This window comes from Artemia franciscana, chromosome 1, assembly GCF_032884065.1.
Source record: "Artemia franciscana chromosome 1, ASM3288406v1, whole genome shotgun sequence".
NCBI lineage: Eukaryota > Metazoa > Arthropoda > Branchiopoda > Anostraca > Artemiidae > Artemia > Artemia franciscana.
The window spans coordinates 55,323,526-55,349,118 of record NC_088863.1 but is presented as its reverse complement, the minus strand read 5'-3'; the positions used below and the strand labels follow the sequence as shown (position 1 = coordinate 55,349,118).

General features: G+C 36.7%; 2 protein-coding genes across 3 annotated transcripts in view; one reads left to right on the top strand and one right to left on the bottom strand.

Annotated features, from left to right (window-relative positions):
• The window catches only part of LOC136031474 (striatin-interacting protein 1-like), a 60,230-nt gene extending 59,549 nt beyond the window's left edge, over window positions 1-681 (bottom strand). For both annotated transcript variants that reach the window (XM_065711106.1, XM_065711115.1), the window contains exon 1: window positions 495-681. In XM_065711106.1, the coding sequence (XP_065567178.1) occupies window positions 495-572 (78 nt within the window). In that variant the 5' untranslated portion in view covers window positions 573-681. The remainder of the gene's footprint in view (window positions 1-494) is intronic.
• Window positions 682-11,694: 11,013 nt separating this feature from the next.
• On the top strand, window positions 11,695-13,763 carry LOC136034733 (uncharacterized). The gene is made up of 2 exons (XM_065716142.1): window positions 11,695-12,160; window positions 13,381-13,763. Exons 1-2 carry the CDS (start codon window positions 11,695-11,697, stop codon window positions 13,761-13,763), a joined length of 849 nt encoding a protein of 282 aa, XP_065572214.1.
• The last annotated feature ends 11,830 nt before the right edge of the window (window positions 13,764-25,593 follow it).

The window sequence follows — 25,593 nt, the reverse complement described above, 5'->3', positions numbered from 1 at the left end:
TATTTTGCAAGGTTTCACTTTTATAACACACATATTTTTAAAGGTCACCAAAGGTCAGGGCCCTCTAGAGGGAGGAGTGGAGGTAGCTACTTCAAAATACCTTACCAGGACAAGTTTAGTCTGTAGCTTCATCCCTGAAAGTTTCATTTTCCTAACCTAAGCCCTTTCTAAGATAGCAAGAAGTCAATTAACTAGAATTTTACCATAACATGAATTTGACTTTCAGAACTATAACCAGGAAATGAAAACTAACAACTGAAATTAGGGTAAAATCTTGTTTTGTCAGAATTTCTACCTGTCAAGTAGGTAAATTCTCAAAGACTTAAAGGGTTAACATGGAATCTTGACAATACCTCCCAAAAATATGTTTTTGGCTGTAGATTAATTATTACTGAAAGTTTCATCTTCCTAAACTATCTCCTTTCTAAGATAGAAAAAAGTAGCTAAGCTAGAATTTTACCCTGGAAAGAACCTAGGCCTCTCCCAAGCCTCACCTCAGAATCTTGCCTCTGTCTTCTAAGAATTTCTCTCAGTTTAGGTGGGCCCCTTCTTCCAGAATTGACTTCATCCATTCTTACAAATCAGACTAATGTAGGCCTACTTCAAGCTTATTCCAGTAAATATTTCCCCTGTGTTTGATTAATTGTCCGATTACTTATCGGACAAGTAGGATTACTAATCAAGCGTTTCATCAGATAAACGTGACGTTAGAGGCTAGTCGGATAACCACCTGGAATGGTCAGGATTACTTAGCCGAGGACTAAGGAAACTACAAATAATAAAACTTAGCTCTTCGGAGAAGTAAACTTAAACATATTATTTAGAACCTAAAGGGTTTTTAGTGGGCTAGGTCCATCTTGCAAAGGCTACTAGGCCAAGCTTAACAAGGAATCAGAAGGAAAGGTTTTTGGTAGTTAGAAAGGTTGGTTCTTAGGAAGGCAGCTGTCACATTGGTAGGTTAATCAGATATTACCATTTCAAACAGGCATAGTAGTTTAAACTACATGAGCACGAGATGGTCAAGACAATGTTCCCCAATAAACGTATCGCAGTTCATTTTATTGAGTTACTAATAAATTGAATATACCACTCGATGCCTTTTTTATAATCCTTACGAGTATCATGAAAAGAGAAATCACCAATGCAACAGCACAAACACATAAAAAAAGAAAAAAAAAAAAAAAAAGAGAGAGACAGAAGGAGAAAAGGAAGACTGTTTTCCTAAATTAGTGATTAATATAGACCAGCACTTGAATGAGGCCTTAACCCTACTCATCCATACAATCACATAGGTCAAACAGCATAGTAATTTTGGCAGTACGAAAATGTAGTATTATTTTGTCGAAAACGATCGGTAATTCAAAGTTTAATTGAAAATTCGTCATCTGTAAGAGCTCCAAAACTGCTTAAATTTGAAATTGCCATAGAAGGGATTATCATATTCATAAAGAGCATGAAAAAAGGCATCGAGTGGTTTGTTCACTTTATTGGTAAGTCAATAATATGAATTGTGATACGTTTACCTGTTTTCTATAGTTGACTTCAATCTGTTCCTGACGATTTTCATCTGGCTAAATATCAGTTGACCTTTGGCTAATGTCATTGGAATAGTTTTTGTAAAAGGGAATGCTGTGTAAACTAGAGACAACCTTTGGCTTTTCTTTTTTTTTCTAGAGAGAACAACTCGAAAAACTTAATGATGCTTCCAGCCCATTTGCACATCTGTGCAAAAAGATGGATAGTGTTCCCTCTGTGGGCTAAGCATCTGAGGTATTGAATATTTTATCCCAACTTCTTGGAAATAAGAGTTTGTGTTCTCTCGAAGCACCAATCCAGTTACTTGCAAAACTGTAGCATTGAAATGCTAGTTTTATGGCACTTATCCACTGGCCAACTACTATATAGGTGATTGCAATTTCTGTCCATCCATCGGTCTGTCAGTCGGTTGGTTGGTCTGTCGGTCCTGATTTTGCTAGTTTGGGCACTAAAGGATAAGCTATGACGATGAAAATTAGCAGGCGTATCAGGGACTGGACCAGATTGAATTAAAATATTCGCTTCTCCGATTCGACAATCTGGAGGGGAAGTGGAGGGACGGTTAATTTGGAAAAAATAATAAAAATTGAGGTATTTTTAACATACGAACAGATGATGGTTTCCTAATGAAAGTTGATATTTAGAAGGACCTCGTGTCTCAGAGCTCTTATTTGAAATCCCGACTAGATCCGGTGACATAGGGTGGAGTTGAAGGGGGAAACCGAAAATATTGAGACACTTAGAGGAGAGAAAACGGGATAAAACTTGGTGGGAAGAATAAGCACAAGTTTTAGATACGAGTTTGACATAGCCGGGCAGGATCTGATCTCTCTCTGGGGTTTGAGGTGGAGCGGATTTTCAGGGCTTTCACATGTTCGGTACTTCTGGACGTGCTACGACGGTGAAACTGGTAGGCGTGTCAGGGATCTGCACAAATTGACTTGATTACATTCGTTTCTCCCACTCTCCCATCTGGGGAGGGGGGGCGGAGGGAATGGAAAATCGTGAAAATCAAGGCATATTTATCTTAGTTATCGGATCTTATTGAAACTTGACATATAGGAAGATCTTATGTCTCAGATGTTCCATTTTCAATTCGAATCGGATTTGGGGATGAAGGGGTAAACAGATATTTTGGTTACCGGAAATACTGGAAAGCGCTTAGAGTGGAGAAATCGGGATGAAAAAGAATAAGTACGGATTTTAGATACATGATTGACATAACCGGGCCGGATCCGACCTCTTTGGGGGAGCTGGGGGATTTTTAGCGCTTTGGTGAGTTCGAGAATAAGGACAAATTCTAGATACATGATTGGCATATATGGACTGGATCCGGTCTTTTTGGGGGAGCTGGAGAGATTTCTAGAGCTTTGGCGAGTTCGGTGCTTCTTGACGTGCTAGGACAGTGAAAATTGGCAGGGGTGTCAGGGACCTGTACAAACTAACTTGAGCACAGTCGTTTGCGCAATTTGACTATCTGGGGTGGCTGGAGGCAGAGGAAATCTGACTATCTGGAGTGGCTGGAGAATGGGTGATCAGATCTTAATAAAACTTGATATATTGACAGATCTCGTGTGTTAGATGCCCAATTTTCAATTCGGATCGGACGACTATCACATTAGCTGTTTAAAAGTGTTTTGTTTTCCCCTTTCTTAAAACCCCCTCCCCCATCTCTATATGAAGGCTGCAAAACCCATCTTTGAACTCAGCTTTACTCTTGACCCAAAAAGTTCTCATAACAAGTTTCATCAAAATATCTCGTTTCCTTCGAGAGTTATATAGCGCACAGACGGACAACTTTTCCAAAGTCGTTGGTATCCCTCCACTTATGTTTTGCGATCCATTAACATACGTACCAGCCTAGACGCCAAGCAGCCAAAATCTATGACTTCATGCGCAGTCCAATGTGGTGATCAGACCAATCGACAAGTACTAGGTCATATTATTTGTCTCATGCCACGTTAACTGGATATGCAAGTAGTCGTTTCGATGTTACTCGTGGTATCTGATATACGGTTGCAGTCTTGCCAAAAGAAAAATCGACACCCAGTACATCACTAACTGCCAAAAATTTTTCCCGCCATTGTGACAGAAGTTGAGAATTAGATGACTTTTTAGATATGTAATCGGTTGATTTTAAGAAAAATAACTATTTTGAATAAAAAATCAATTATCTTTACAAAAAACACACTGTTTTCATGAAAGATCGATTGTTTTAAGAATAACGACTACTTTTAAGAAAAGAATTACTGTTTTTACTAATAATTCCACGGTAACTGCAAAAGCGACTGTAGACCGTGGTTTGCAATAACACGATCTCTGCGAAAACGCAACTATTATATTGCAAAATGATGGATGTGTGCCATTTCTTTTAGTTTCGTAGGTGATTAAGCCGCCTAGGTACCTTGCAACATTTCCTCATCATTCTCAGATTGTCTTGGAGGATAGTCAGTGCAACGTTGTGTTGCCTTTGGCCCGGTCATATTATTGAAAGTCCGATGTGTAAATTCAACATTGTACAATCTTTTGTCTTGGGGTCTTCATTACTAAGAAAGGGAAGTGAGCAACTTCGATCATTAAGGTTGATACAAGTAAATAGTGAAGTGTTTGATTTCTATGTATGACAGAGACAGTGAGGATCCTTGACACATCTTAGGATTCTTAAGCATTGTATTCAGAGAGGTCTAGTTTCAGAAAAGGTAGGATCTGTGTTTTTTAATATCTTTGTCTCCAGGTGCAGCGAAGTTTGAGGTCTGTTTTAAATATCTATTTCGTTTCATTTGTGTGTGTATACTGTTTTTCTTTTATTGAGAAAAATAATATAGTTATATTCAAATGTTATATTAAAACCGGCTATACTTGATCGCCATTAATGCCTTAGCCTGCAAATTTCATTTTTTATGTTGCTGAATGTTATAAAGAAATCAGGATTAATTTGGCTTGCTATATTTATGAGGTCTTTAGTAACTATCTAACAAGAATAATATAGATTAAGACTGCATTACCCTAAAACCGATGACAGTTAATCGTCCATAAATCCTTAATAATGTATTTGTCCGTGTCAAGTCGCGTAGGAGTTCGGGAAAGAGGGGAATCCTTAAAATGCCTACTGCTCGAATATTTTTCGTTAAGATATGTTTTATCCATTTTGTTTATGCAGATAAATCTTAAAAGACGATACTACAAATTTTCTGTGTGAAAACAAGGAATAGTGAATCCAGTTCTGACCCATGCCCGGTCAGACTGGTCTGACCCGGAAGAAAACCAAATACAGAAGAAATAATAGGTATTAGTAAAACGATTTATTATAATGATCAGGTATCTCCATCGTTTTGCAAAAATATTCGCAAAACCTGATCCACTGCATTGGGGAACAAAGCAAAACATTTGTTGACCTTTGTGATCCCTTTGAGACTTTTGCCCTTGTTGAGCAATAACTACTATTCAGGTATTGGTTCAACATGTTTCTTTTATATGCTATAGGAAACATTTCAGTCACGATAAAATAATATAATCGTTGTGAGTGAATAAAATTGTTTAGATCCTAAAATTCAGCTAATGGTTTAGCTTTGGTTTCGTAAAAGTTTTCCGTCTATCCGTTTGTTGGTACGATTACTGGTGAAAGGGTTGACACGTTTTGTTTAAACTCAGTCTGGGGATGATTGTTGATCAAAGATCAGATTACCGATGAAGGAGGGGTTTCAAGCTAAGTGACGGAAGTAATAGTTTAAAATGCTGAAGAGACAGTTGATTCAAAAGGAAGAAGATATACTTAATCTGTATCTGGAACAAATTGACAGATCAATAAATAGTTCAGAAGTAGAACTATCACACGTCACTCAAATGTACAATAACAAATTCTCAAATTTAGGTCACCAACTAAATTCAAAACAAAGATTTGTTTTTGATACATTTTTGAATCTGTCAAGAAACGAAGAAAAGCCATACTATATTTTTATAACCGGAGGCGCTGGGACCGGTAAGACTCAAGTACTAAAATAAATAGTTCAGCAACTGCTTATGATCCATAAGAAAGATAATGAACACGATCCTGAGAAGACTGCTATACTATTGTCTGCACCAACAGGTAAAGCTGGATGTAATATCAGAGGATCAATTTTACACTATGCACTAAGTTTACCAGTAAGTCAAGGAATGAAAAACTTCAAAGATTTGACAGCTGATAAGCTAAATCAGCTAAGAGTAAAGTTAACTAAACTGAAGCTTTTGATTACTGATGAAGTATCTATAGAAGGAGCAAAAATGTTCGAAATGATAAATCGTAGACTAAAACAAATCATGGGAACTGAACAAGACTTTGGAGGAGTATTAATTCCCTTCTGTACCAGTTGCAACCCGTATCAGACCGTTATGTATTCTAGCCCCCTGCTAGCCCATACGAAGCTCTCCTCCCTAATTTCTTGCGAAATAACGTAATCATGGTTGAGCTTGACGAAATTATAAAACCAATAGAAGACAAAAAATTTGTCGAAGCTTTGACTCAAAAATAGCGACGAAGACCACACTTCCTTTCCATAACAAACAAATACAAAGTAGAGACAATAGGGAAAATCTTTTGAAGACAGTGGAAATCAGTTCCGTGGATATTTCGTATCGTAGCTTGTGCTAAAGCCCCCACTGCCAATATTGGAAAATGGCTTTGCACATCTTTCAAACCTTTATTGTATTCTCAAAATATTATATTCGTAATTCGGCAGATTTGGTTAAAAAACTTAGCAACACAAGTATTTCAGAAAACACAATAGTTAGTAGTTTTGACATTGTGTCCATGTATACAAATATAGATGTGACTATTTCAGAGGAATTATTAAAAAAATAAAATAGAAGAAAATTACCACTTGATCGAGACTTCAGCGACATGAATTGATTGTGAAGTTTTAATGACTCTTGTTAAAATTTGTAATAAGTTCTCTATGTATTTTCAATTTCGCGATTCTTTTTATCAACAAAAAATGGGTTACCCATGGGGGCACCTTTATCTGGGCTACTAGCAAATGTTTACGTCGAGAATCTTGAGAATTGGGCATTGAATTCTTATTTTTTAAAACACGTCTATTGGGGTCGTTATATGGATGACGTAATTTCACTTTGGAATTATGGGGAAGCCAAACTTCGGGGCTTCTTAGATCATCTTAACACTTATAACCGAAATTTGTAGTTCACCCTAGAAGTTGAAATTGAAAATAAACTACCGTTTTTAGATGTTTTAATTATTCGTAATGCTGATAAACTGGATTTTACTATCTATCGAAAGCCAACACAAAACAATAGATATCTTCACTTTAATTCAAATCACCCCCCTCAAGTTAAAAGAGCAGTTGTAACTTCCCTCATTGATCGTGCCCTAAATATTTGCTCCGATTCGTATATAAATGCAGAAATAAATTTTATCAGAGATATTCTTTTTGGTAATGGATACCCCATTCCTTTTGTCAATAAAATAATTAACCGTAGAATAAAAAGACATTCTTGTAAAATCGAAGAAGATACTTCACAATGTGAGGCTACTGATAAGCCCTCAAATATTGTCTATCTTCCGTATATCCCAAAGATCACAACAAAATTAAAAAATATTTGCACAAAAAATAATCTGTACGTAGTTTTTGCTAATAATTTTAAAATCTTCAACTACTTTAATTCAGGTAAAGATAAGACCCCAGTTACTCGCCAAAGAGGGGTCTATCAAATACCCTGTGATTGTGGAAATTACTATGTCGGCAGGAACCATCAGAACTTAGACAAACGGTTACAATAGCATAAAAATGACATAGACAAGGCCTTAATTTCAAATAGTTCCAGCAATTCCTTTGATTCTGCTTTAGGTTGGCATATATTTAATAATCCGTCCCACATGATACTTTTTGAAAACTCTTCGCTCATCAGTAATGATTTGGGGATAAAACAGGTGGTTCGAGAATCAATCGAAATTAATATCAAAATAAATAATAATATTTCTTTGAACAGGGACTTAGGGGAATACTCACTAAATTCTTTATACTCAAACTTAATTAAAAATGATCTAACAAAATATTTTACTAAACCGATTTATAATAGTACTGAACCAACTACGAAAAGGCTTTTGAGACAGGCTGCTAAACAAGCAAGATTGGCATTAAGAAATTGCATCTAATTATTTTGTTCTCTTTAGTTTGAATGAGTTTACATTCTCATTTCATTCTTTTCGCAAGTCCTGGTTGAACTTCGTTGAGGTAGGGACGCTAGGGCTATTTTTAAAAAAAGTTTTAAAAAGTGTTTTTAATTATTTAGTTTTAATTTTCACAATTTGATGTAATTTTATTTATATATATATATATATATATATATATATATATATATATATATATATATATATATATATATATATATATATATATATATATATATATATATATATATAGTTTCTCTCTTATTCTTGTATTGTGCTGACGATGGCCCTTGGACATAGGGGCCGAAATATCCACGGAACTGATTTCCACTGTCTTGAAAAGATTTTCCCTATTGTCTCTACTTTGTATTTGTTTTAAGCTTTGAATCGCTTATGAACTGGAGATCATACTGAAGAAGACATTCAAATGTTTCAAACGAGTAAACTCGTTTTAAGTTCAACGTCTTCATTAAGTTCAACGTCTTTTCATATCCAACACATCGGTAGATACGTTCAAGGCAGTAAGGCATCAAAAATTAACAACAGAGAAAAACAATATACCGCAAAAGATTCCATAAAAGGTGATGTCGTCCAATCCGTTAAACAATATCTTCCTGGAAAGGCCAAACATATACCAGGTAGTGAGTCCCAAGGCTTATCATTTGAATTAAGACTCGCTATTAAGGAACGTATAGAATACACCGTCAACATAGAAGTTACCGATCATCTTGCCAATGGATCTAAAGGAACTGTACTAGCTCTCAGCGATAATATTATCTGGAGCCTGTTTAAAAATGCTGGTCAAGCTACTAGAAACAACTTCAAAAGTAGATTTCCAAATGAAGTACTCAGAGACTAGACTTCAATCTTCTGCACAGTAAGGATGGTCAGAATAACGAAAAAAGAAGTCTGCCAAAACCGTACGCAAAGCGCAGGGAGACACCTTAGAAGAAGTAGAGATAGACCTAAAAGGTTCCAGAGCATTTCCTCACATTCACAATGTTGGCATAAGTAGAGCCAAATCACTCCAAGGTTTGAAGATAGTTCAACTCAATAACGAAAAGATAGCAGTATCTCCAGATGTACAAGACGAGATGAAAAGACTGCAACAGGTACAATTCACTAGCCCAAGACACAAATTTGACCATAGAAACTTTAAAGTCGTGTATCAATATATTCGATCACTTCGAGGGTACATCGAAGACTTGAAAGTACAGCCCAAACCTGTAGAAGCAGACGTACTATTCTTGTGGGAAACATGACTTGTACCTTCAATAAACAGCGAAACACTTACAATACCTGGTTTCAAACCATTTAGAAATGATAACCCAGGCAACAATCCGTATGGCTCTGCCGTATGCGTATCTGAAACCCTAAACTCAAATCTCAATAAAGTTAAAAACTACAGGTGTAACAGCATTGAACTAATAAAAGTTAGAATGGAGCATCCACAACAGATAAATTTCATATTCTGCATTTATACGCCAAACCACGTACGCATTAATACACTCACTAACTGCATAAGCGACTTATTATCCCTGTGTATTGACAACGGTCATAGAATCTTGCTAGATGACTTTAATATAAATAGTAAAGAAACAACAAATACTGAATACAATTTTTCAAACAGGCCCTTACCAACCTTCGACTTCAACAGCTCATGCACGAGCCCACTACAATTAACAGCCCGACATTAGATCTGATTTCCATTAACACACCCTCTGATCAACACACCCTTTGAACGTCTCAGAACATTATTGTAGTGACCATTATCCCATTTTCGTCACTTTCCAAAATGTGCTAAAAAAAACGTCAAAAAGAAAAATTTGACAAGAATAGAACAATGAAACAATATAAAACAAAAGAAAACAATAGAATTTATAGAGAAGAAAAGAAACGCCCTATGTAACTAATTTATCTTCTTTATAGGTTGAATACCGAACAAGAAGAGACTACATGAGCACTATATTTGCAAGTTTATCCTTTAAATAATTGCCAATAAACAAAGAACAGCAAAATCAATAACTCTAGTACCGAGTTTAATTTTAGGTTAATTTTAGGTTAACATTAAAGAACGAATTCTAATCGATAGTAACTGAAGTTTAATTTGAAAAATTTGAATTTGAAATTTAATTTGAAAACTGAAGAAATATTTTTTAATTACAAAAGACAATAGATGTAGCAAGTTCCTTAAAAATTTGCCATTAAACAACGCTCTATGATGCTCCTGTGCCTTTTAGTTGAGGAGAAAGAATAGAAAAAGAGGACTTAGATGCAGTGTGTCGTGGTTGCAGACACTTTATTTTTCAAGCCAATAGATTTTTCTCTCTATTCAAGCCAAGGGACGATAAGTTTTTCTAAATGGATATAGTACAAGGTAACCCTAATAGGGTTGCCTTGCAAAAAACACGAACCAGTGGATTTAATGCAGTATTTTCAACAAGAAAATATCTGGAAAATGTCTTAAGAGTGACGAGGGGTGACGGTAGCGTGAATTTCCATGAAGGGCATCACCTTCAGGGGTGGCTCGCAAAACATGAATCACTGGTCTTCAAGTATATTTATATAATGAAAATATCTTAGGAATGATATGTATCATAGGGTGCCATAGAGTAAACACATATTGCTAAGATCGTGTGAATTGCTTGGACTAATATGTTCCCCAGCTAAAAGTTAAGTGGGTAGGTGGCTTGGTGGGGTGACTGAAATCTTACATCCAGTCAAAAGAATGAAGTGTTCTAATTAAAACCCCACAGAAATAACTCATAATAAGGTTTAAATTTATCTCTAATAACAACCCTCCCTTCTAGAATTTCTTGCTAGTTTGGGCTAAGTCCATATTCTTACGGTGACGTGAATATGCATAGGTACGGATCGAAGAAACGTAGTTTGTCCATTAAAAGCCTTCAAAAATATCTTAATGTTGCTTAAATTTAACTCTAACGTGATTATTTTAAATTTGAAGAGAAAAAAAATATCAAATTTGTGCCTATCAACCAGGGTTGCATAGTCTTGGTTAGAACAAACACAGCTTTCTCGCTAGAAGCTCTCATAAATAGTTCTTAATTGGGCTTATATTTACCTCTAACGAGATTATTTGAGATTTGAAGACAAAATATTATTCAAGTTTGCGGTTTTCAACAGGGGACGCATAGTTGTGGATCAAAGAAACGAGGCTTTTTCATTAAAAGCCCTCAAAATATCTTAATGTGGCTTAAATTTGCCTCTAGCAAGATTATGTGAAATGTGATTAGAAAATATTAATAAAATGTACGCTTATCAACCAGGGGTGCATAGTCTTGGCTCAAACAAACGCAGCTTTTTCATTAAAAGCCCTCAAAATGTTTTTAATGTGGCTTAAATTTAATTGAAACGAGAAAATGTGAGATTTGAAGAGAAAATATTATTCAAATGTACGCTTGTCAACTGAGGGTGCATAGTCTTGACTCAAAGAAACGCGGTATTCTCATCAAAAGCTGTCACAAATATCGTGATATAGCTTAATTTTACCTCTAACGAAATTCAAAGAGAAAATATACAAATAATACGAGCACCTTAGAAAATCCAGCTATAGAAAATCAAATAGGATTTTTACCATTATAAAAAGCATGTAAATATAGTTATATAAAATACAGTGATTTTGGGGGGCACTAACAAACAATCTGATTTGTCAACTGAAACTTTTGAAAATTTTGATTAAAACAATTTTATTTAACTGTAAACTGCGAAAATATCTATGATGTCCAACCAATAACATTTTTTATATTTTTTTTTAATAATAAGTATTCAAAAAACTTGAGGCTCTTCCAATTTTATTAAATTGTTTAAAATGTAAAAAACTGGTAATTGCACAAATATTTCAATATATTTTGACAATGGATTAAAGTAATTCGAAAACCTTAAAACAGAAACCCAAAAGTTTGAAGTTTATTAGAAATTGTTGAGCTTTAGAATGCTTGGTACTCAGAGAAAATTTGTCCAAGTGTTAATTAATGTCAAAAAGAAATTGTCCTAGAATTTTACCAAAAATTGAACACCAGGACGAAACACTGGAGCAACGCAAAACCAGGCCTGCGGTTCACAGAGAGAGGGCCAGATTAGGAATGTGCAATTTACGTCAACGAAGGCGTGTCGAGGAACCACGAGAGCAACGCAAAACCAGACTTGTCGTTGACAGAGATAGTGAAAAAAGAAGGCGTGTCGAGGAACTACCAGAGCAACGCAAAACCATACTTGATGCTGAAAGGGAAAGTAAAAAAGGAGGCGTATCGAGGAAGTACCAGAGCAACGCGAAACCAGACTTGATGCTGAAAGAGAAAGTAAAAGAAGAAGGCTTATCGAGGAACTACCAGAGCAACGCGAAACCAGACTTGATGCTGAAAGAGAAAGTAAAAAATGAAGGTGTGTTGAGGAACTACCAGAGAAACACGAAACCAGGCTTGCAGCTGAATAGAGAAGGTAAAAAAAGAAGGCGTTTCCCTGTATTACAAAAGCAATGCGTGTATAATCGCCTGGCATTCAGGTACAGCCCAATCGGTGATTGTAGCTTGAGTAGATGTGTTCAAGTCGGGACTATGTCTAAAATTTGTCCCTATTGCAAGTCCTTGAAATTTAATGGTGAAACAATGGGAATATGTTGCGCCTCAGGAAAAGTTAAACTTCCTCAACTGGCTGCACCACCAGAGCCATTGAAGACTTTGCTTACTGGAACTACGTCAGAATCTAAGCATTTTTTTTTATTAAACATCAGAATATATAGCTCATGTTACCAAGTGACGTCGTTTGGTGCCCAAATCGAAAATCAAGATCAATTTATGCCTACTTTCAAAGTAAAAAGTCAAATTTATCATAGAGCAGGGTCCCTTCTACCATTCTCAGGTGAAAATCATAAATTTTTACAACTGTACTTCATCATTGATAGCAATTATGAATTGAACGCACGTTGCGAAATTTCTCCCGACGTTGAAAGGACTATCGTTTCCCAATTGCAACATCTTTTCCACGAAAATAATGATTAAGTGTGCCTGTTCAAAACAGCAAAGGTGGAAGCTAAGCTTGCAAATTTCCACGGTGGTGGTGGCGTTGTAAGCAAGGACGCTCCCCCCTTCCGTCCCTAGGCAGTAGAGCAAACCCGCCAGCACACCTCATAGCGGTGAGAGGGTGTAAACGTCACCTAGCTTCACGCCAAGCAAAGTGACGGCCAACGTGCTCCGGGTGACCCGTAGGACTGGGGCCCCTGCGGTTAATCATACCCAAGAAACATCCAGAATTATGTTGAATATGTCTAATATGAGAGCGAATTTGGCTACGGCATTCCCGGCATTAAGCGATGCGTCGAGGCTAGCGACCTCGTCGAAAAGTGAGCTAGCTACCATACTATCAAGGAGACATGGCCTGAATATCGGCTGCTGGAACCTCTGTTCAATCAAATCTTCACTAACGCAAGCCTTCGTAGCTGAAGAATTTTATTTATATAGCCTGGAAATACTCTGTGTTTCAGAGACAAGATTAAATGGAAAAACGACACTTGACCTAATAGCCCCTTCAGGTAAAAAGGCCATACTATTCAATTCTGGCCTAATGAATGGATCCGGCCTCGCAGGAGCGGGAATAATCATGACACCTAAGATTGGATTGGGACTCCTTGTCTGACAGAATTGTGATGGCCCGTTGAAAAGGTCAGAGTTATAACCTGACAATACTATCTGTATATGCCCCTATTCGTGACGCCCCTGACCACTTGAAAGACAAATTTTATGCTGACCTCCAGCTGACTATGAATAAAATTCCTCGTAAGGACATCCTCGTGATCGGTGGTGACTTCAATGCCAGGATTGGCACGAGACTAAACGATTCTGAATGGGCCATTGGCAACCACGGTTTGGGCAAACGGTGCATTAACGGAGTTAGACTTCTCATGTTTGCTATGCTGAATAATCTCAGTGCGGCTAATACATGGTTTAAACACAAACCTTGCAACACTTACACTTGGAGATCCCGAGATGGTCGACCCGCGCCCAAATTGACTATTTACTCGTTTCTCGTCGCTGGAAGTCAATGATTAAAGACTCGAGAGTATACAGAGGGGCGGACACTGGATCAAAAAGTGGATCCGACCATTTATTACTAAAATCAAAAGATAGATTCAGACTCAGCTCCAAAAAAGTATCTGCACTTAGACGCATCCTAGACACAGCGAAACTCAAACTCCCTGAAATCAAAGAGACCTTTATGCTCGAACTTACAAACCGTTCCACGGCATTGCAGGATAATGACCGAGAATTTAAGACCAATCAAGCAATTTCTGAGACCGAGACAAGTGCCATGACCGAGCAAGAAAATTTTAACCCATCACTAAATATAGAAAAGCGCTGGATCAAGTTCCGAAATCAAGTGAAAGAGGCAGCTACAGAAATTCTCGGAGTAAGGGACAAAAAACCCAAAAGATGGATTTCTCAGAAGACAATAGAACTCTCTTTAAGGAAGAAACCAATGACTGATAAACACTCTGCTTCTTTTAAAGCACTCCGCCAAGAATGTCACAAATCTGCTAAGGCAGACAAACAAGCATATTGGTCTAATGTAGCCTGTGAAATGGAAAAAGCTGCTGCACGCAATGATTCACAGAAACTCTACCAGCTCCTAGGAGAATCAACCAGGAAAAAGAAGCAAAGATCTACCCCCAAGCTACTTAGTAAGGACAACAAGCTTCTAACGAGCAAAGAAGATCGCATCGAACGATGGCGTGCTCACTTCCAGGAGCTTCTTCACCCATCAGAAAATGACCACGGCCAACCCATTCCATCCCACAGCAGTTCTGAGTCACCATCCGTGTATGAGGATTGCAATATCGCCCCTCCAAGCAGAGAAGAAACTATTCATGCCGTAAAACTATTAAAAAATAATAAAAGCCCTGGCATTGACGAATTACCAGCTGAACTTCTCAAGGCCCTTCCAGAAGCGGCTATCGACGAGCTCCACAACTTACTCACGGATGTCTGGGTCAACGAATACATTCCTGAAGAGTGGAGGACCTCTATAATAATTCCTGTATTTAAGAAAGGGGATCGAGCCGATTGTAAAAATTATAGAGGGATTTCCCTGATACCCATTTCTGCAAAAGTTTTCACAATAATAGTATTAAATAGGTTCAGAAATATTAGAAATGATCGGACGAGGCCAAATCGAGCAGGATTCAGACCTGGTATGGGATGCTGCGATCATATTTTTAGCCTGAGACAGATCCTGGAACACCGCCTTATACACCAGCAGGAAACAATACAAGTATTTATTGACTTTGTAACGGCTTTTGACTCGGTAAAGAGAGTTGCCATCTGGGATGCAACGAGGGATGATGGAGTGCCCGAAAAGATATTCCGTTTAATTAAAGCTTATTACGTGGGAACGAGGGCATTTATAAGAGCTGACGGAGAAGTCTCAAAAGAAATATCAATTGAAAAAGGAGTGCGACAGGGTTGTGCCTTATCGCCTATTTTATTTAACTTTGTCATTGACCAGATCATGAAGACTCTTGACAAATACAAAGGTGTGACAATCAGTCCAGCACTATCAATAACAGACCTTGATTACGCCGATGATGTGGATATCTTGGCTGAGTCGATAATAGAAGCACAGCTCATGATAGACGACATTGCTGCTAGATCCCTTGCTACTGGACTAAAGATCAGCCAATCGAAAACAAAATCGACGCGCACCTCTGAGCTAGATGAAACTCCAATCACATTGAATGGCATCCCAATCGAGGACGTCCAGAATTTCATATATCTAGTCTACCTAATAAATGCCAAGGGCGAAGCTCTAAGCGAAATACAAAGTCGCATTTCCGCAGCCTGGGCAGCATTCATCCAGCTTCGGAAGTGCCTCTGGTTACGAAATGAAATCTCCCTTTGAACAAAGCTCTGGATATATAACGCTTTGGTCCTCTCTGTGCTCCTTTATGGTTGTGCAACGTGGCCCCTCCGAGCTGGGGAAGCTAATAGCCTGAATTTCTTCCACCACAAGTGTCTCCGCTGTATTCTTGGCCTGCGTCTTTCTGACCGCGTCCATAACGATGTCATCAGAAGAAGATGTGGTGATATACCACTTGTCTCTGATGTTGTCAAAGCGAGACGTCTACGATGGTTCGGGCATACACTGCGCCGACCGGATGACTCGTTCAGCAAACAGTGCTTGAAATGCCAACCCCTTGCGCACTGGAAGAAGAAGCCTGGAGGACAAAAAAAGACATGGTTATCAACAGTTAGAGCCGACCTCGAGCCAATGGGAGGTTTCAAGAAGCACGGGCACCGATGGAATAGACAATGGATCCAGTTGATCGAGCCAATTGCACTTGAAAGAGAGCAATGGAGAGACGCATGTCGACAAATTCTGGATGCCATGATGGGCCTGGACAAGGATCGAACGTAACCAAAGTACAAGTAAGTACTACTGGCGAACATGTGCGTAGATACTGTGCTCCAACTATCGACGAAGTGGCAATCGTTATGGTCGGTGATCAGTTTTTACCTCGACATATTATTCTTCATGAGTGAAACGCTCAGTTCGTAAGAATTGCTTAAGCTCATCGATGCTATGATGCCCTACAATATCCTATCATCTTTTGGGATGGAGCCGACGGCTATCATTTTAATAATAAATTGATATATCCATCCACTAACAAACAAACGGATAAGAAATGCAGCACAATGAATTATTATTCCTATAGACTAATGATCCGTCACAATGAAGACAATTATATTTTAAAATGCCGTCAATTGTTTCACCAATACATCGTTGATATGTATGCAAAGATTGAATCAGAACGTTTTCTATTTATCCGTCCGAATCAGACCAAGCTCCGCTCTGAATAATACATTCATTTGCGAGATGCAGTTGTATGCAAAACATACTCAAAACATAAACAATGATGAAAAACATACTCATGTTTAGAAATGATAGTGTAGCACAAATCTGTTTTAATTATATTCCTTAAGAAATCATAATAAGTAAAAATTTACCATACCGGGAATCGAACTCGGGTCAACTGGGCGAGATTATGTTAAGAGACAATCACATCCAATGCTAAAAACTATATTAGGCCATAATTACAAATGGCTTCAGAGACGCAACACCTAATGTGCATATCTCTATAACGTTGTGCTAAGTTTCTGCAGATTTTTTATTTTATTTCAGTTTTAAATTCAGAATCGCTAAAGTTATAAAACTACAAAAACAGTTATGGTGTCTGGGCAATAATTTTAGTTTCTTACCTCAAACTAGAAAAACATCAGAAAATGTCAAATTAGTTTTTTTTTGTTAGGTTCTAACTATTTGATGCGTGATTTTATGGATCTAAACTTAAACATTGGAAATATATGTTTTCAAGTGAACAAATAAAACAAAAAGAAATCATAGAGTTCATACAAATATGGATAGCTGCCTGACTATATTGGGTAATTCCAAATAGGAAAAAGCAAATGGCTTTTTTTGTTTGTATTCTTTAAATAAGGGTTGTAACGGTAGCTAGCAGCCTAGTAAGAGGCGATCAAGTGTAGGTTGTAGCAGTAGCAAGCAACCTACCAAGAAACAATAACATTGAATGCTAAGAAATGTAATAGTCCATCACTTATATTAAAGCAGGAACTATAGCCCATATTATCTGAACTGCAAAGTACACCATTAGACGTAAGTTTCGTCACTATCGTGGCAATAGAGATTCCATGTGGATATCCGTGTGGATAAACCATATACTTTTTCTTACATATCAAACAGTTCGTGGTAACGAACTGTAGTAAGGAGCGATCCGGCTCAATAGTAACCAAAACTCTAAAAAATTGAATTTTGATATCAATAGCTACATCAAAAGAATCGCATTTTAATGCTGATTTTAAATATATAAGTTTCATCAAGTTTAGTCTTACCCATCAAAAGTTACGAGCCTGAGAAAATTTGCCTTATTTAGGAAAATAGGGGGAAACACCCCCTAAAAGTCGTAGGATCTTAACGAAAATGACACCATCAGATTCAGCGTATCAGAGAACCCTACTGTAGAAGTTTCAAGCTCCTATCTACAAAAATGTGGAATTTTGAATTTTTTGCCAGAAGACAAATCACGGGTGCGTGTTTATTTGTTTGTTTTTTTGTTTTTTTTTTTTCCCCAGGGGTCATCGTATCGACCAAGTGGTCCTAGAATGTCGCAAGAGGGCTCATTCTAACGGAAATGAAAAGTTCTAGTGCCCTTTTTAAGTGACCAAAAAAATTGGAGGGCACCTAGGCCCCCTCCCACGCTCATTTTTTCTCCAAAGTCAACAGATCAAAATTTTGAGATAGCCATTTTGTTCCGCATAGTCAAAAACCATAATAACTATGTCTTTGGGAATGACTTACTCCCCCAAAGTCCCTGGGGGTGGGGCTGCAATTTACAAACTTCGACCAGTGTTTACATATAATAATGGTTATTGGGAAGTGTACAGTCGGTTTCAGGGGATTTTTTTTTGGTTTTGGGGGTGGGGTTGAGGGGAGGGGGCTATGTGGGAGGATCTTTCCATGGAGAAATGTGTCATGGGGGAACAGAAATTCAATGAAAAGGGCGCAGGATTTTCTAAAATTACTATAAAAAAACATTGAAAAAATAAACATGGAAAATTTTTTTTTCAATTGAAAGTAAAGAGTAGCATTGAAACTTAAAACGAACAGAGATTATTACGCATGTGAGGGGTTCTAAAAATACTTTAGCATAAAGAGCGAGGTATTTAGGAGGAGATAAATACCTCGCTCTTTATGCTATAGTATTTTTAGTAATTTCAACTATTCATTCTACGGCCTTTCTGATTCAGGGGTCATTCTTAAAGAATTGGGACAAAACTTGCGATTTAGTGTAAAGAACGAGGTATTAACGAGGGTACAAACCCTCTCATATACATAATAAAAATTAAAGAATATAAAAGTTTGTTACGTAAGATAATTCTTAAGTTACGTATATTTTTTTACTAATAGAAAAATTCGTTAAAAATAAAAATTTATAGTTGCCTTTTTATGTAACCGAAAAATTGCATGGCAACTAGGCCTCCTTTCCCATCCCTTATTTCTCAAAATCGTCTGATCAAAACTAAGAGAAAGCCATTTAGCCAAAAAAGGAATTAATATGCAAATTTCATTTTAATAATTTATGTGTGGAGAGCCAAAATCAAACATGCATTAATTCAAAAACGTTCAGAAATTACATAAAAAAAAACTAGTCTTTTAAACTGAAAGTAAGGAGCGACATTAAAACTTAAAACGAACAGAAATTACTCCGTATATGAAATGGGTTGTCCCCTCCGCAATCCCTCGCTCTTTACGCTAAAGTTTGACTCTTTGCCACAATTATGCTTTTTAATACAATTAAAAGCTTTAGCGTAAAGAGCGAGGGATTGCGGAGGGGACAACCCATTTCATATACGGAGTAATTTCTGTTCGTTTTAAGTTTTAATGTCGCTCCTTACTTTCAGTTAAAAAAACTAGTTTTTTTTTATGTAATCTGAAAAGGACTTATGCCAGCTTTACCACTCATTCATGCTAACTGTATTGGTTTTTATTTCAACTGGTTATTGCTCTGAACATTTTATTTACAATCCTACAAGTCGATTTCAGTTCGAAATGAGCACACTTGTTGCAATTTAAATCACAGTCAGTATACTGGTCTTTTTTAAGATTTCAAAATTTTAAAAATTCGAAATTAAGAAAAAATTAGAATACTGCAAAATCTGAACTAAAAAAATCAAATAATAAATTTAATTAGTACTTAATGAAGTTAATTAATAAAGTAATTAATGCTAAGAAATTAAATTAAGAAATTTCTAGCTGCTCAGGAACTTCTAACATAGTTCCAAGAAAAAAGTTAGTAATTTTCTTTAATTTTTGAACAAACTGAGAATGCCACAATTACCATTTTTTAATTTTTAATTCTGAAATAGACCTGTTTAATTATGCTTCAAATTCACTTCATTGTACTTAATTACAATCCTTAATTTACACTTGCTAGTTACGCTAAATCAATTTTCAAAAAATTTAAATTGTTAAATTTCAATACTAAGAAATAAGGTTGTTTTAAGATATGGAAGTACTGAAACTAAGGTAAGTTTTTGATGTTTTGAACACGTAGCCACGTAACATGATGAGGTTAGAGAAAAAAATTTAGACCATCTGATAGCCACAAAAGATGCAACGGCAATCACCATTTGAAGCAAGAGTGTGCACTCGGGATCCTCCGGCTTCAACAAATACTCCTGTATATTTGTCTGAGTCAAAGGTCTCACTTGAAGGTCACATCGGTCCATTTATGGAAAAAGATAAATTTCCGAGTTTAATTAAAAATAAGCATTCTGAGATTGTATTAGAAAACATAATAGCCATAGATAATAATTAAATTATTGTTTTTACCTGAAAACGGCATATATTAGCAAATTTAACCCCCTAAAATGTATAAAACACATAAAACAGGGCTACCATTGCTGTCTGTTCCACACTTATAGCAAAAAAATAGCTTAAAAGGCAGGGTTATCCGTTGTCTCGGAGGAAAAAGGATTATTTTTAATTTTATTTATTAATACAAAAAACGGTAAGCAATAATGCTTGTCGCTATTTTATTTACTATTAATTGATTATAACTGATTATATTACTAATTGATTATTATTAATCAAGTCTATACATAAGACTTTAAATGGCAGATATCAACAAATTTAGCCGCTACAATGCTTAGAATACAAATAATAACAAATAATTAATTGTTATTCATGATGTTGTGGAGCATAATTTTAATTATTGCACATTCGAAGGTAAGAGCAATCTAAGATGCAACCATTTTTCGTGGTTTACTAAGGAACTAGAGTGTAGTCGTAGTCACAGCAGTAGCAGTCTAAGCTGTGGTAGTCATAGTAGTAGAAGTTACAGTAGTTGCAGTCGTAGTTGTCTTTGTAGTAGTGCTAGTAGTAACAGCAGTAATAGTATTATGCTCATAGTGTTCTATGGATAGTTCGATGTCCCCCACAATATGTCCTGAAATCTTCAACTTAGCACGCTAAGCCGTTTCTGAGATATTACTAATGCACCCTTTTGAAAACTTCCATGCAAACAGTGGTTTTTTGATTTAGCTCAATATCACGCTCAACATGAGACGCATATTGAAACATTTTCTTCTTTCCCAATAACAAAACTTATGTGTAAACTTTTTTGAAACTTCCAAAACAAATAACATCGCGGGAAGCCTAGCTGTTGGACCTTTAAAATATTAAATATAAAAAAAAAACAAGTTTTTTTTAACGGAAAGTAAGGAGCGGCATTAAAACTTAAAACGAACGGAGATTATTTCGTATATGAAAGAGGCTGCTTCCTCCTCAACGCACCGCTCTTTACGCTAACGTTTGACTCTTTCTCTTAACTCTACTTTTTAAAATAGTAAAAAACTTTAGCGTAAAGAGCTGGGCGTTGAATAAAGAGTTAAAGTTTCGGTTACTTTTGAGCCGGGTCGCTCCTTACTACAGTTCGTTACCACGAACTGTTTGATTTCTAACGAAATTCTTGTCTCTAAGTCTTAAACGGATATCTTTTGAGGGAGGGCAGCTAACGTAGGAGGGAGGCTGGTTATTCTAATCACTTTTGACTCTTAAAGAGGTACTAGTACTTTCAAAAAAAAGGAACTAACAACTCCTTCTAGAATAAGTGGCCAGGGGAAAAGAAAAAAATAATATTGAAGCCTTATCGCTCTTTAATTTGGCAGTGCTATAGCACTACATATGATTTGAGTACGTTTCTCCCTGTAACGCGAGAGGCATAACCTAATGTTCAATTACTAACAAGAATTTCCCTTAGAATTTGATAAAAACCTTGGGAAGATTTTTGCAGAACTAGCAAGAAGTTTGTTATGCTATCTATTTCCTTTATATTGATCAACATAGCAAGGCTTTCTTATTCCCTTGGTCTTGCTAGTATCAACTCTCTCTTGACAATAAAACAACTCCAATGGAAATTCAAGCTTCCGCTGAAAAACTAGAGACAAATACATGCGCGGAAATAGAAAATCGACCGCACAGGATACCTCCTCGGCCTTGATTTAAGTTCCTGATCTACTTTCATCAATAATGGGAACCTTTACTATTTGTAGCCCAAGGAAGTATCTTCTTTGAAGTAGGAATACAGCCTTTCATTATACAATATCTTTCTTTTTAGTTGGAAAATATATTATAATGAAAGTCTTCAGTTGAAAGTTTTCTGTAATAGCAATTTTATTTTCATACTTTATATTATAATTTAAGGGAATTATGTTTGCCTTTCAAATTTAAGTGTTTTTTCACAGTTGAAAATTGGAAAACAAGTCTTAGAATTAGTATTAGGATGCTATAAAGTAGATGTTAAGGATTAAGGATTTGAGGAGCTGGAAGGTCAAACTCTTACTATGCTCGTCTTAGATTTCTCCTATTAGATTTCACCATTGAAAATTACCATTTTCATCGAAGACTACCGTATTTTTGGGATTTTCATAGGAAAAACGAAAAGAAATAAAATAAATATCTCTCGGCTAGACTTTGAAAAACAGATTTTGCTTTCCCAGATTTGCAAAAGTGCTATCCTTGTATGGTATACCACGCAAATACTGTAAGTAATAAGTGCTATGTGCGAGAATCACACTGCTGAGGTCAAAGTAGGAAATGAGGTTAGCAGCCGGTTTAGTATTATATCAGGAGCTAAGCACGGTTGTGTTCTATCCACCTTTATATGGCTCCACCTTTATCCAAGGCTCGGAGTGCTTTTTCACAGTTACAAAAAAGTTTGGAAGAATAGGAAGATAAGTCTGCAAACCAAGATTAGAATATTGGAAGCTACAGTGATGGCAGTGGTCAAGTATGGCTCTGAAGCATGGGCGCTCCGAAAAGCGGATGAAGATTTGCTAGATGTTTACCAGAGAAATTGCCAACGGACTGTTCTGGGTTGACTGACCGTATTTCAAACAGTTGGTTGTACGAAAAATTGGGTTCAATCCTACTTTCTATGGCTATAATGAAAGACAGGTCGAGATGGCTAGGGCATATTCTGCGGATGACAGATTGCCAAAGATTGTCCTTTTCGGCCAACCGTCTAGGGCTAAACAGAAAGCAGGTTGTCCTTGTGTGGGGTGGGAGGATGTCATAAAGAAATATTAAGGGAAATGGGAACTTCCTGGGAGGTTGTAAAGAGGAAGGCCTTGAATAGATTGGGATGGAGCAGGAGCAACCGTTGCTGTGTTAGCCTTAGTGCTGCGGTGAATTTCTATGAGTATATCATTATTACACAGCATCTATCTAAGATGAAGGAGTGGGTGAATTCGTTCATAAAGTCAGGGAACAATTCAACCTCTGTAGAGGAGGATAAAAGCAGATCTTTAGTTCATGTTGTCGAGACATCTTTCAGAAGGGATCATGGGATTCCTGTAAAACTTGATGGAAAGTAAGATGTAGCGTTCCAATTATGTCCTCGAGGAAAGGAGGAAGGTAGTAGGGGGCCTACCCCTGGATTTTTTCTCCCTCTAAATATTTTGGCATATACTTTTCGGAGAATTTTCTCAAAATTGCTTTTTTGGTGTTTCCATTGAAGATAAATCGGAAAACAACAAAATTGCACCCATACATTTCCGCAAATTGATGCAACTTTAAGAAGGGCATCCTAGATCCTTGTCATGAGCCTATTTATCAGAAAAAGACGTCCTATCCTAATCAAACTTGATGGGAAGTAAGAATTGGGCTTCTACTTGTGCCTTTTTAGGATGTGACATTTTTAGGGTTTGCAGAGGAGAAAATTTCAAAATATTTTGTTGTAAGTCCAATTGCTGGATGGGAAGACGCAATTTCGTTCAACTATACCTATTCAATAGCTACAAGTACTTTTGGTGTCCGAGCTAAACCAAATCTCTCTGAGGAAAAGGCTGGACTTCTGTCATCGCAATCCTTCAGACAGGATTACTTATTGGATTTCGATGATGTTTGGTTGTGTTTAGCAGTTAGGGTTCTAGTTACATCTTTAGGGGATTTGAGCCTAATTCTGTACAAAGCATTTGCAGTTAGATGCAAGAGCCATATTAGCACCCAGGTCATATTTTTTTTTATGTGGGTTGAGGTTCTTCACACCCATACACTGCTATTTTTCTGAACAGGTTACAACCGACGGAAATCGTCAGAGCCATCTCATAAGATCTTTAGTAATCACAATAAAAACTCAGCAGATACAAAAAAATTCTTAAAATTGTCTGATTCCGTGGAAGACATACTCACGGACATCCCCTCTTGGTCATATTAGAAACCAAATAGACGACTCTATTATTATAGGCAGCACAGTAGCGAAGCCTAAGTGAAGAATAAAGTTGATTCCGTAATTATTATTTTTTATTTTTTTTTATTATTATTATTTTTTTTTAGAATATTTAGTATGGAAGGAGCTGTCGTAGAAACTTTGAAGGGGACTCATTCAATTAGAAACCGAAAGTAATAATGCCATTTTAAGAAAGAAAAGCAATTGGAGGGCATCCCGACCCCCTTTTTCATACCCTTTTACCCACCTGAAATCCCCCCAACATCCAAAGACATTCTTAAAAATTTTGATATATCCATTTTTTCTCACAATGGTTAAACGATTCAATAACTATGCCTCCAGGGACCAGATCAAAAGAGCGAGGACGAAATCAGACCAAACTTGGCAGCTTCTTGATAAAAAGAAGAAAATAAAATTGCTCCTTCTCCAAAGACTAATTCCTGAGCGGCGAAGAATGCAGAGCTGTCGGCAAAGCACCTAAGAAAAGTGTTCCCGCAGATAAGCGGAACCTAGTTGAAGCGAAAGCTACCAAAGCTGAAGAAGTAGCGAAAACTGGAGGCTCTAAAGCACTGTATAGATTTAAAAATCAACAAATAGGCAAAAACAATCCAGCAAGGAGCAATTAGAGACCCAGAGGAGAAACTGATAACAGAACAATCAGCTGTCTATGAAGTCTGGGCTTACTATTTTGGAAATTTACTGAATGGACTGGCTCTACAATGACCCGCCAAAATCTCTGTGATTCTTATGTTCTCTCTTTGTATAGATAGGACTTTCCCCCCTACCCCTACTGAGATTATTTAAGCCGCCAAAAAGCTAAAAAACGGTGTTAAGGAAAATCTTCCGATACTTATTCTATCCAGAACTCCATTTGCACACAATACTACTTTGTCAACAGAAGATAAATTTTTTGAAGATTTTCTGCTCATACAATAAATATCGTTCCCTATTTTGATTAACTTTAAAAAACCAATGTTTAGAAAAAAGTTTTTTAAAAAGGTTAAGAACAGTATTAAACATTAAGACGAGGAGAAATTTGACGACTACAAGAAGCTCCATAATAATTCAAAGTTAAAACGACCAGGAATTATTTTCAAAGAACAGATGAAACCCAATATAATGAACAGTCACATCAAACATAACGATAGCAAATAGTGATATAGACGAACAAATGGATTCTAAAAGGAGTAGAAACTAAAATAAATATTCAAGACAACCTAAAACGAACAGAAATTACTAAAAAAAGGAGTTCGGCTACTGCCCCCCCCCCATAATGATAGTAGTATACCAGTAGCGGTATTAGTAGTATTTAAAAAAAGTTTTAGAAGGAAGTTATATTTAAACTGCAGGAAGTTAAATTTTGAAACAATCCAAAGAGACTCAGAGACAGGCAAAGCAGGAACAATGTTTCTCAATAAAGCATAACTTAAGAAAATACCAATCTTATTCACCTTTTCTACAACTTAAAACAGTTTTATATTTCGTGATGTAGAAGCTGCCCTAAAATATAGGGCTTTCGAGGATACTGATTCAACAAACACTCGAGGGGGATGGAGCTATGCGGATTTCACAA